Here is a 13,297-nt window from a genome sequence, read left to right as displayed (position 1 = left end):
TTGTTAGTCCCTCGATCGTGCCTGACTCTTTGTGACTCCACACACCATAGCCCGTCTGTGGGATTTCCCAGGCAAGAGTGTTGGAGTAGGTTGCCATTTCCTTCTCCAGGGGGATCTTCCCAACCCAGGGGTCAGACCCATCTCCTGCATGGGCAAGTGGATTCTTTACCACTGAGCCATGGGGGAAGCCCGTGTGACATAAACGGATTAAAACCAAGCAGGTCCAAGATGGTAGACAGGATGGTCAGATCAGCGTCTGCCAGACCTTGAGCCTCAGTGTATGTTCATCGTAGTACACCAGCCCACTAAATGATACACCCACCAGCACCAGCACCGTTCCAAGGCGAACCAGTAAAGACCAAAAAGTGGGCAATTCCTAACAGTCCCCACCCTGTTCCCCTAAACAGTTGCCATAATCCTCCCACTCATTAGCCTATGAAATTACCCAGTCCACAAAAACTAACCATCCCCTATCTTGGCACTGCTGTCTCTGAAGGGGGTGGCACAGAATGAGGTGGCTGGATGGCATCACTGAATCAATGGACATGAGTCTGAGCAAACTCCGAGAGATAGTGAAGGACAGGGAAGCCCGGTGTGCTGCAGTCCATGCGGTCGCAGAGTCGGACACGATTTAGCGACTAAACAACGATAATAAGAACAATACTCTGTAGACTGTGTTTCTCTCTAAATAAATTCACTTCTTACCTATCTCCCACTGAATTCTTTCTGGGTTGAGACATCAAGAACCTGAGCTTCACTGCATCCTGAGACCAGGTGTGTGATCCCAGTTGGAAGGCTGTGGGTTTTGGCTGGGTTCTCGTCTTGGCCATGTGGGTTCAAGTCCCAGTCTGAGACACACAGTTTCCGAATCACAGAGCTCCTGAAAGGAACTTCTTTGTTGTTGTTCAATGCTCTATCCCTAGCCACAAGCACAGAGCCAGGTTCAGAGTAGGTGTTTAATAAAGGCATACTGGAGGGAGAAGGGAAGGAGAAGGAGAAAGACAGAGGGAGGAAGCAAGTAACGAAGGAATGAGGGAAAAGAAGGAATGTCTGCTTCCCCTGCAACATGCCAAAAGTAACAGCTAAGCAGATCTGCTTGCGGTTATCCTGAGGCAGTGCCTTGGGGTTTTTATATGCTGTTTCTTTTATTGGAATCCTCTTTTTTCCCTCTGACATATTCCTATGCCAACCAAACTGGACATGACCAAGTCATTCTTGAGGTCTCAATTAAAATGTTACTTTTTCATGGAAACCTCTCTTGACCCTGAAAACCTGATTACTCAGTCCTCCTTCCTCTATACTCTCCCACAAGCCTTTACTTACACCTCTGGCACCGTCTGGAGCAGGAGTCTGTACACTGCAACCTGTAGGCCAAATCCAGACTTCACCCTGTTTTCTAAATAAAGTTTTATTGGAGCACAGCCACACCCATTAGTTTGTGTATTTTACAGCGCTTTCATGTTAGGAAACAAAGTTGAATTGTTGCCATAAAAAATATGGCCAGCAGAATCACATTGATTTATTATCTCACCTTTTAAAGAAAATGTTTGTGAATCCCTTGGGCTTTCCTGGTGGCTCAGATGGTAAGGAATCCTCCTGCAATGCGGGAGACCTGGGTTCAGTCCCTGGGTTGGGAAGATCCCCTGGAGAAGGGAATGGCTACCCACTCCAGTGATCTAGCCTGGAGAATTCCATGGACCCAGTCCATGGGGTTGCGAAGAGTCGGACTTTCACTTTCACTTTTCAGTGTAGAGTGCTTACCACAGCCTGTGGTATTTGACCCTTTATTGTCTCTTCCCCATTAACCCCTAACTGCTGAAGGATGGGGATCATGCCAGCTTAACCATTTCCCAGCATTTAGTGCAGGATCTGAAACTTAATGGTCAGGATATGTTTGTTGAATGAATGAGTGAAGTGTCTGTCAGAAACAGGAAACTGGCGGAAACACTCAAATTAGGGTTGCCTGAGGAGGGCTGATTTGTTGTTGCTATTCAGCCGCTGAGTCATTTCCAGCTCTTTGTGGCCCCATGGACTGTATGTAGCACACCAGGCTCCCCTGTCCTCCACTATCTCCTGCAGTTTGCTCAGATTCATGTCCGCAGAGTTGGTGATGCCATCTAATCACCTCATATCAGCTGCCCCCTCTCCATTTGCCTTTCCCAGCATCAGGGTCTTTTCGAGTGAGCCAGCTCTTCGCATCAGGAAGCCAAAGTATTGAGGCTTCAGCTTCAACATCAGTCCTTCTAATGAATATTCAGGACTGATTTCCTTTAGGATTGACTGGCTTGATCTCTTTATAGTCCAAATTATTCTCAAGAGTCTTCTCCAGAACCACAGTTCAAAAGCATCACAAGCGACTGTTTCAGAGGGGTGGCTGTGGCTCAGGGAAGCAAGACTGGAGGTGATGGAGCCTCTCAGAGAAGAGGAGAGAGGGCAGCATGTGCTGGGGCAGGAAGTGGTCGGCCAGGAGGAGGAGCTGTGGCCTCTGGCGGTGGTGCGAGCTAACCGGCATGGCCTCTCAGGGTGCCCACCAGGAGGATGAACGCCCTCCTTCCCTCTGCTCCCTTTCTCCCAGCTCCTGCTTAACTTAACTCAAAGAGAGGCAAGAGCCCAGGGGCCAGCCCTGCAGTGTGCTCCGTTCAGGTCAGCCTCCCAGTGCAGAGAGAGGCGAATCACAAAGTGAAGCCAAAGCTCCCTTGCCAGCTTCTTCTGGCTTTGTTAGGCCCTCTTCTTTGCTGGTTGTAAACAGGGGTTCAGACTAGGTAAGGAACATCTTAATTCTAGCTCCTCGTACCCTGTCCTGAGCAGGAGTCCCCGGATCGGGCTGTGGGATCTTTTTCTTTTTAATTTTGGCTGACCTGGGTCTTCGCTGTTACACACAGGCTTTCTCTGGTTGCAGTGTGCAGCCTTCTCACTGCGGGGACTTCTCTTGTTGCAGAGCACGTGCTCTAGAGCCAGTGGGCCTCAGTAGCTGTGGCACCTGGCATAGCTGTGCCACGGCGTGTGGGACTTTCCTGGACCAGGGGTGGAACCCGTGTCCCTAGCATCGGCAGGCGCATTTCGCTGGCATAGCTGTGCCACGGCATGTGGGACTTTCCTGGACCAGGGGTGGAACCCGTGTCCCTAGCATTGGCAAGTGGATTTCGCTGGCATAGCTGTGCCACGGCGTGTGAGGTTTTCTGGACCATGGGTGGAACCTGTGCCCCTAGCATCAGCAGGCGCATTTCGCTGGCATAGCTGTGCCACGGCGTGTGGGGTTTTCCTGGACCAGGGATGGAACCCGTGCCCTTGGCATCGGCAGGTGGCTTTCGCTGGCATAGCTGTGCCACGGCGTGTGGGACTTTCCTGGACCAGGGGTGGAACCCGTGTCCCTAGCATCAGCAGGTGCGTTTCGCTGGCATAGCTGTGCCACGGCGTATGGGGTTTTCCTGGACCAGGGGTGGAACTCGTGTCCCTAGCATCAGCAGGTGCGTTTCGCTGGCATAGCTGTGCCACGGCGTGTGGGGTTTTCCTGGACCAGGGGTGGAGCCTGTGTCCCTAGCATCGGCAGGTGGCTTTTCAGCCACTGGAGCACCAGGGAAGTCTGGGCTTGATGTGAGTGCATCACCCATCTGAAGGCCTGTGAGCCTGCGGGCCCTCTCCGGCCTCAGACCTTCCGCTTCTCTGTGGCCCCTGTCACGGCCCTGCTGTGACCACGAGCCCCCACCCCCAACACACTGCGTCCCCGTCTGCTCCAGGGGCCTTCTCTCTGAGTTCCTGCTCTAACAGTTCCCTCAGGGCTCTGACTGCCCACTCCCCACAGAACCTATCACTAGGTTACATCTCTTACCGTTTAGTTTTTCACACTCTTACATCGTTCTCTGTGTGTCTTGTAAGCCTTAGTCCGTCTCCTAAGCTAGACTGCAAGCTCTCTAATGACAAGGACCAAGGCATAACTTCTAAGCCCACTTGGTTCTGGACCCCCAAATAGAATTATAGGTCTCCAAGTTGTCAGGGCATTCTAGATCTTGAGTCTTGCTTCCTACCCATCCCAGATGTCCTCTAGGCATCATGTCCAACACGAGTCAACTACCAGTCTCTGCTTGTGCGCCCCTGTAATAGGGAGCCACTCTGTTGTAGGGTGGTGCTTACACGTTTGCCCTGTGTTGAGACCTCATTTTCTCTCCTGACACGGAGAAGGCAGCACTGTGCGTGTCCTGATCACACGGGCGGCGTGCTCACGTGTGTGTGTGCTCTGTCCCTCAGCTGTGTCTAGCTCTTTGTGACCCCATGAACTGTCGCCTGCCAAGCTTCTCTGTCCACGGGATGTCCTGGGCAAGAATCCTGGGTGGGTTGCCATTTTTTCCTCCAGGGGATCTTTCCAACCCAGGGATGGAGTCACATCTCTGGCATCGTCAGGCAAGTTCGTTACCACTGAGCCACCTCGGAAGCCCGCACGGAGGGCTGTTGGTCTTAGAGTCTGATCTGAACGGATGGTGTATTCTCTGGCTCTGTATGTTTCCTCATCACAGATGAACGTCTTTGGTGAAGCCAGTCCTAACCTACACCTCTGCATCCTCCCCCTCCCCGTCGATGGTGTGGATGAAAACAACCATTCCAAATGCCGTACAGAAAGCACTTCCTCACATACTTTATCTCCTGAATCTCATAGTAATCCTGTAGAGCTGGCACTTTTTGGCTCATACTCTGTGAAAGTCTCAACAACAGTACCAACAACTGAGGCCCAGTAAAGTTAAGTGACTTTCTCAAAGTCACATAGCCCAGAAGTGAGAAAGCGAGGACTCAAACGCTCATCTCCCGAATTTACAGTTGAAGCCCTGTTTCTCCACCCCTGTGCTGGGTTGGGTTTTGCTCCTTTCTTCATCCCCCGAATGACAAAAAGAAAATGTTGCAAGAATGCCACAGAGTTAATCAAAAGAAGGATGAATATACACGTGCCAAGATAATGACAGTGGTCTGCCCTAGAACATTTCTGCTTCATTTTTTCCAGTGTTGTTCTGAGTTACACTTCCTCTCCACCCCACCCAAGGTGTCGAACAGATGTGAGAAAAGCACAGAGCTCCAAGTCACAGCCCTGCTTCATGAGTCACTGATGGGGATGGGGAACAGCAGTGCAGGGTTACCGTGGTGATGCCTAATCGTGGAAGCAACATGGCCGGTGATGAGGAACGTGGTAGAAACCAGACGTGGGCAAGGACAGCAAGAGCGCATTTCCCCCTGTAGTTTGCAAGGGGGCTCAGCACTCCCACCGGCTCAGGTCTCGTGGGAAGATGGGATAAAAAGTGTGCACCATCTTGGCTGGAGTGGGGAGCAGCAAAGCCACTAGGGTTATCCCTCCACTTTCCTTAAGACATATGATGATAAATTCTGCTCTGTTCTGTTTATTTAGTCATTAGTTTTTCTTGGTGGTGCAATTGGTAAAGAATCCGCCTGCCAACGCAGGAGATGCAAGAGATGCGGGTTCAGTCTCTGGGTCAGGAAGATCCCCTGGAGAAGGAAATGGCAGCCCACTCCAGTATTCTTGCCGAGAGAATCCCATGGACAGAGGAGCCTGGAGGACTACAGTCCATAGGGTTTCAAAGAGTTGGATGCGACTGAGCACACACACCCTGATGAAGTAGAAAATGTTTAGACCCTAGTTGGGGTTGAGCAGCACGATGTGATGGTTGAAAACATGATCTCTGCGTTCAAGGAGCCTGGGTTCAAATCCCAGCCTTGCCACTTACTGCTTGTTTGACCTTGTGGCAAGTTGATTTATGGATAAAATCTTCTAAGCTAGGGTGCTTTATCATGTGAAAAGTGGGATAATAAATGTACCTACTACATATGATTGCTGACTGGATTTAAGTGAAGTGAAGTCGCTGAGTTGTGTCCGACTTTTTGTGACCCCATGGTCTGTAGTCTACGAAGCTTCTCAGTCCATGGGATTTTCCAGGCAAGAGTACTGGAGTGGGTTGCCATTTCCTTCTCCAGGGGATCTTCCCGAGCCAGGGATTGAACCTGGGTCTCCCGCATTGTAGGCAGACGCTTTACCCTCTGAGCCACCAGGGAAGCTTGGTGCATTGTTTGGCTCAACAAATATCGGCTCTTTTTAAAGCTAATCTTTAGTATTTTATCTGCTGAAGGAAGGTAGTAGTTCATACCCTCCAGAACTGTTGCAGAGAAAAGGAAACAGAAAGAATACAAAGCTCCTGACTCTAAGATACTGCATTCTTCAGTGTCGAGTGCTGTATCAAACAGTCCCCAAGTTTCAGTCACTTAAGAGTTATTTCTGGAACATGTCTGAATCTAATGTGGGTAAACGGCGGGACGGGAGAAAAGTCTGTGTTCCGCAGTTTTTCAGGGTCTGGGGCTTTTTCCTTCTGCCATACTTGCAGTTCTCCACTGGAACAATTGAATCTAGTCCAAGATGAGGAAAAATAAAGAATGTGGAGGTGGGAAGTTTTATGGATCAGGCCTAAAAGTGGCATGTATTACTTCTGTTCATGTGACACTCGCTCCAGTATTATTGCCTGGAGAATTCCATGGACTGGAGCCTGGTGGGCTATAGTCCATGGGGTCACAAAGAGTCAGACACAACTGAGCAATTAACACTTCCACTCGTGTAATGGTGATGAAATTGCAGTCACGTGGTTATACCTACCTGCACGGGAAGCTGGGAAATGAGGCCTGTCTGTATGCATCAGTAGGAAAATGGATTGCTAATATAATACCATGATGATTCCCATGGCATCCAAAGCCCCGCTTAGAGAGATGGGCAACCCTAATCATGCAGCCTTTACTTCTCAGAGCCTGAGAGAAGGGCCAGTTCTTACCTTATCCCTAGAACGACACGTGCCTTTGGCCCTTCTAAGCCATCACTGGCCACGATGGCAGGACCAAGGGTCTCAAGAATGCAGGCAAGTCTCCGAAAGGACATGCTGTTGACAGTCATGTAAATAGAGTTCCATTTTTTGTGGTCAATTAAATATTCATACATTAAATATTTCTCTTCCGTCTCTCTATTGTTGTAAAATGAGTCACTCTAAAACTTAATGGCTTAAGATACACACTTGCTTTAGTATTGTCTCTGATGGTTTCTCTGACTAGGAGATTAGGAAGGGTTCAGCTGGGTGATCTGAGTTTCTCATAAGTTACAGTCAGGTGGTAGCTGGGCTGGAATCTCAGAGGTGTCTGCACTTAACACATCTGACCTTTAAGCAGGAAAGACTCAAAACAGCCAGGGCTGGACCAGCCAGGGCTCCGCAGAGGTCTCTCTGTCTCTCTGGCCCCCTCACGTGATCTCACCGGTGGGGACTCCAGGTCTGATCTTCTCGCACGGCATCTCAGGCTCTAAGGCAAGTGCCCAAAGAAGGAGCCAGTCGGTCACTTACTGCCTCTTCTGATCTAGCTCAGAAGTTCTGCAGCATCGCTCCTGCCATAGTCCTGTTTGCCTACACAGTCACAAAGTCCTGCTCAGGTTCAAGGGAAGGGGGCATAGACTTCACCTCTTGAAGGCAAGTGTATCAAAGAAACTCTTTGTAGACATGTTTTGAGAAGGCCCCACTTTTCCGTCTCCCATCTAGACACTGAAATGGTGTCCCCATCTAGCATCATCCCAGGTGGGATCATTCATCCTGCACATGGTCCGGAACTCACACTGGGCTAAAGTAGACTGATTTCCTCAAAGAACAAAGCTGAAGGCTGAGACATATGGCTGAAGGTCCACAGGAGCCCGGCCTGGGATGACCAGGCCGAGGATGGAACAAGCATGTGAGGCAGGGCAGCCTTTTCTCAGCATCACTTTCCTTCATTCCATTTTCAGCCAAGAAGCTGGTAGTCCAGGCTCTGTCCTCCTCACAGTTTCAAGATCTTCAGGTAGGAGCATGCTTGTGTGCTAAGTTGCTTTAGTCGTGTCCAGCTCTTTGTGAGCCCACGGACTGTAACCCTCTCAGGCTCCACTGTCTGTGGGTTTCTCCAGGCAAGAATACTGGAGTGAGTTGCCATGCCCTCCTCCAAGGGATCTTCCCTACCCAGGGATTGAATCCGTGTCTCCTGAGGCTCCTGTGTTACAGGTGGATTCTTTACCACTGAGCCCCTGCGGAAGTTGCAGGCAGGAGAGGGTTGCATAAAGCATGGAGGCTCAGAGAGTTTAAGTGAGGTACTCAAACTCATACAGCTCGGGGCGGGGGGTGGTTGAGAGACTCGAACCCTGACCTGTGCCTCCTCAAGCCTGTGTGCTGTCTGACCTGTGGAAGTGGGTAGAGCGTTGGGGGCAGATGAACAACTCAGCTCTATCCCTACCCTCTGCCTGCAGCCAGACACCAGAGAATTAGATGTCACAGACAGGCTGCAAGGGAGCGGCAGCTGGAGGGGGCCACTCTGGGCGCTGTCATTCTATTAATATTTGTTAGCCACAAAATGCACCCCACTTTTCTCCTATAGGAAAAGAGCACACCGGCAGAGTCCCTTGGGCAATCCCAGGATTCATCTCTAAAGCACATGATTTGGGCTGGGACGGTCCTCTGCTCTTAGTATGCTGAAGTTTCAGAGTGGAAGTTTGTCGGGGGGGGGCTGAGAGGATGGGAGGGTTGGGGGATGTAATTCAACTAATTATAGTACCAATAGGTTCCAGGATTGAGTATTTAACCAGTGCCTCATAAGCACTGTGTATGCATCATCTCATTTAACCCTCATGAAAACTCTTGAGGTCGAGACTGTCCCCCTCATTTTGTTGATGGAGAAACTGAGCCTTGGAGATGACATGAACTGCCTATAAGTCACTTAGTACATGGCACTACAGGCGTTGAAACTCGTGGTTGCTTCCCTCCGAAGCTCAGCCTCCCAGACACTGACTCTGTGCCTGAGCCAACCCCACAATCCCCTCCTGAACTCTTGCCCCCAAGTTCTCAGTGTTTCAGCCACACGCTCTGTGCCCCTTCATAAATAAATGTTAATTGGAAATACCAGTGCCGAGCCAGTAACGCAAGCTGCTGAGGTGCCGTGCTGTGTCCTGGTGATTACAGCCTTGGTTGTATTGTCACATTCACAGTGGTCACGGTCCCCAGGCACCCATTCCAGTCGAGACGGGAGGGAAGAAGCGACTCGGGGTGAGGATGAGCACACCCACGTGCCTGTGTGTGTGCAAGTGTCCGGTCCCTGCAGGAACAGCTATTCTGTATTTCCCTGTGTAATGACGAGCCTCAGCTTAGTCTGAAAAGTCTAAGTACAGCCTTTCTCCATCACAAGCTATTTAAGAACAACCTTTGTTACTTTACTTTTCTCAGAGGAGGGGCTGGAATTAACATATACACATTACTGTGTTTAAAATTTGTTGTCGTTCAGTCGTGTCTGACTCATGGCGACCCCATGAACTGCAGCACGCCAGGCTTCCTGGTCCTTCACTATCCCCCAGAGTTTGCTCAAACTTCTGTCCATTGAGTTGGTGATGCCATCCAACCATCTCCTCCTCTGCCATCCCCTTCTCCTCCCTCCTTCAGTCCTTCCCAGCATCAGGGTCTTTTCCAGTGAGTCTGCTCTTCGCCTCAGGTGGCCAAAGTATCGGTACTTCAGCTTCAGCATCAGTCCTTCCAAGGAATATTCAGGATATTTAAACCAGTCAGTCATAAAGTAAATCAATCCTGATTGTTCCTTGGAAGGACTGATCCTGAAGCTGAAGCTCCAATACTTTGGCTACCTGATGCAAAGAACTGACTCATGGAAAAGACCCTGATGCTGGAAACGATTGAAGGCAGGAGAAGGGGATTGCAGAGGAGGAGATGGTTGGATGGCATCACCGACTCAATGGACATGGGTTTGAGCAGGCTCCGGGAGTTGGTGATGGACAGGGAGGCCTGGCGTGCTGCAGTCCTTGGAGTTGCAAAGAGTCGGACACGACTGAGTGACTGAACTGAACTGAAAATAGATAACCATAAAAAAGTAAAGTAAAATAGATAACCAGCAAAGACCTTCTGTATAGCACAGGGAACTCTGCTCAATATCCTGTAATAGCCTAAATGATTGTTACTTTAGGTAGAGGAAAGCTGGATGAGGGAGGGAGGTGGTTCCCCAGGGAGGTGGCTCAGGGACTCGTTTCATTTTTATTTCAGTGGACTTCCGTGGTGGCTCAGATGGTAAAGAATCTGCAGTGTGGGAGACCTGGGTTCGATCCCTGGGTTGGGAAGATCCTCTGGAGGAGGGCATGGCAACACACTCCAGTATTCTTGCCTGGAGAATCCCATGAACAGAGGAGCCTGGCGGGCTACAGTCACAAAGAATCGGACGTGATTGAGTGACTAAGCATAGCAGAGCACATGATTCTTTAGATTAGAAGAGTAATCCCTCCTCTAACTTGGTTTTTCCTTATACAAAGTGCTAGAATATGAAAATTGTTTCCCTTGTCACTTTATGCAACTTGAGAACTCACTGGTCTTTCTGAGGCATAATAGCAAGATTTAGGACCTGGCTGGGAGAACGAAAGGATTCGTGAATGTATGGGTGGGATCTGTCACTGGGAAAATGGCTTCTCAGTACCTGAATGTTCTGGAGGGACGCAAAGCCAATTTATAGATACCTTGTTGAGATTCCAACTTGGCCAAAACCCTGAAAAGTTTCTCATCAGTAAGGCCTGGTAAATAAGAATTAATTGCTCAGGCTTCATTATTAAGAACTATAACATATTATCCATGGTCTTAAAAAAAAAAAATCCTGTCTTCTTAGATAATTTTAGTGGACATGGTATTTATACGATTGTTAACAGGTTCATTCTTGACTTTGATTTTTCCCTAATCCTGGTTTTCTACCACCTGAGGGGCCTCCTTCTCCCTGACACCAATACTGCCATAATGCTTGGAGCTCTTCCATGGCATATTCCTCTCTTTGGGACCTTTCTCAGGAGCTTTAGCCTGCAAGCTGGGGCCAGAATAGTCCACGTAGCTGTCTTTACCTGTTGCATGAGATTACTTTTGCCAGGCATATGTTCTGCTGTGTTGGGTTATGGAGTTAAATGAGATATGGTCTTTGCCCTCAGAGAGTCTGCAGATTAGCTGGCAAATTGGCAAGTACCTGGATGGGTACCAAGGTAGTAAAGATTCTTTTGGTTTCAGGTGATAGAAAATTCAACTCAAACTGATTTAGAACAAAATATAAGGGAGAAAGGATAGATTGGCTCACAGAATCTCAAAATACAGAGGAATGTGGCGTCAGGCATGGGTGGATCCAGCTACTCACAGGATAAGCACTAGGAACCAGGCTTATCTGCATCTGGAAAGTTCTCTCTTCATGGTATAGCTCGATGGCTTCTGGCAGCTACAGTGGAGAGAAAGCTACGGGGAATTTGAGTCACGCACGTACTCCTGAAACAGTGACTGTGGTCACAGGGAGTTAATATGCTTATAAGCCTGGCCTGGATCAAGTGCCCATCCTTAGAGCTGGAAAGAGGGATCAGCCCCACTTGTATTATATCAGGGGAGGGAAGCTTCCAGAGAAAAATTTGTTATCTGAAGAAGGGGCAACAGAAGCCAGGCAGCTAAACATTCCAGGCTCTACTACGTACACAATGGCTAGCTTACTCCATACAGTGTCCTTCAGCCTGGTTGGGCATGCTCTAGGTAATGTCATTAATCATTGAAAGCCTTCTCCTGTAACAAGCAGCATCCCTCCAGCCTGAGCCAGTCTGGGTTAAATAGACCATAATTGTAACCTGCAAAAATCTGACCCAAATTTGTTCTCTATTGCAGTGACCTGGACAGAAATAATATCACTAGGATCACCAAGACGGATTTTGCTGGACTTAAGAACCTCCGCGTCTTGTAAGTAGCATGAGGCTCTCCAATGCATTTTCACCCTCAGCTCTTCAGCCTCGTGGAAATGTCCCACTGCCCTGACATCACACCTTCCAGTGCTGGGCGACTAGGATTCACCCTTCTGCAGCAGAAAGCCCTGCGTTGTACACCCAGGTTTCCTTCCTCAGCTGTCTCGTTCTGTGTCTCTGTGCTGTGGGCTGGACTAGACTGATGGAAGAAGTCTGTTCTAGTGACAGGGAAAACAGAAGGCGATCCATGAATAAATCATTGTGCCCAGCTTTTAGGGTGGCAGCAGGATCATGTTGGCGCACCATGCTTCCCTTCCGTAGGGGTTATGATGTCCTCTCCAGCCTGTGCATTAAAAGAGCAAACCATTGTCTATGTTCTGAAGTTGAGAGGACTAAGTGGAACAACACATACCTCTTTAGCACAACCCCTAGGAAAGGGAAGTACTAAAAAGAAACATAAGCTCTTCCCGAAAAAAGAAAAAAAAATTTAACGGGTGCATAGAGAATGGGAAAAGTAAGAATTCATTGAATTTTAAGTAGATTTAAGGAAATGGTGGGTAAATTAGAATTAATCAACAACTATTATTATTTTGATATTTCGAGAATAATTAATACAACATAACCAGAATGTTGTTGATCCAAAAATAGCTTTAATGTAGCCATAAAACTTCAACTTACTACATGAATTTTAACAACTGAAAATATCTGCACATAGAAGAATAGACTCTCAAAACTTATTCTAGGATTTCTGTTTCGTTGAATACATTGTCAAGTGATAAACAGAAGAAAGCCGACCGTATATTAACCTCCTCATTTCATGTCTTTTATCATCATCTTATTAAAAGGACATTTTTTGCTGTTCTGTTACTTGAAACAAGACCAATTATTATTTTATGTAAGAGTAATATACCAAAAAAAAAAAGAAAAAAAGAGTAATATACTAATTTTAAATTGGACATTTTGTTAGGACAATGCAACAAAGCTTCCTGTTTTATTAAATGCTTTCTGCACTTTCTTGCAATAAATTTGTAAATTTTTCATGCTGAAAAAAAAAAAAGATCAATCTGGACAAAAGTTATTTATCTTGTTGCTTAATGGAGAGAAGGGGAAGAAGGAGGGGAGAGTCAGACAGGGTCAGGACACTTACTGAACACCTGAGCTGCACAGACAGGTAGGAAAACTTGAGATGGGCATTGGTGCAGCGGGGGAGCAAGAAATGTTAGGTTTCATTGCTAAATGGTGAACACTTTCACCCACCCCTAAATATGAATGAAGCTACCTAAATGCATGTCCACTGATGGATCTCAGATGTTCAAAAGTACCAGAGAAGAGCCACTGGACCTCTTTCCTTCCTGACTCAGAAGGTGATTTTGACCTGTAAGTGAGGTTCCAGACTGAGAGTGCAGCCTGATGTTTGTTATGTCCTGGAACTTCACTGGCAGATTTTTACTAAAAGTCGCAAAGTCTTGATATCTAAAGCCACCTCCTTCTTTTTACTACCAGCCC

At 48.1% G+C, this 13,297-nt stretch overlaps 1 protein-coding gene across 1 annotated transcript in view; it reads left to right on the top strand.

Annotated features, from left to right (window-relative positions):
• SLIT3 (slit guidance ligand 3) overlaps window positions 1-13,297 on the top strand; it is a 719,057-nt gene that overhangs the window by 42,547 nt on the left and 663,213 nt on the right. The window contains exon 2 of the mRNA XM_052659044.1: window positions 11,718-11,789. Coding sequence (XP_052515004.1) covers window positions 11,718-11,789 — 72 coding nt within the window. The remainder of the gene's footprint in view (window positions 1-11,717; window positions 11,790-13,297) is intronic.

The sequence above is a fragment of the Budorcas taxicolor genome, chromosome 20 (genome assembly GCF_023091745.1).
Source record: "Budorcas taxicolor isolate Tak-1 chromosome 20, Takin1.1, whole genome shotgun sequence".
NCBI lineage: Eukaryota > Metazoa > Chordata > Mammalia > Artiodactyla > Bovidae > Budorcas > Budorcas taxicolor.
Note: the sequence above shows the minus strand (reverse complement) of the source record. Positions and strands in the feature narration are given on the sequence as shown.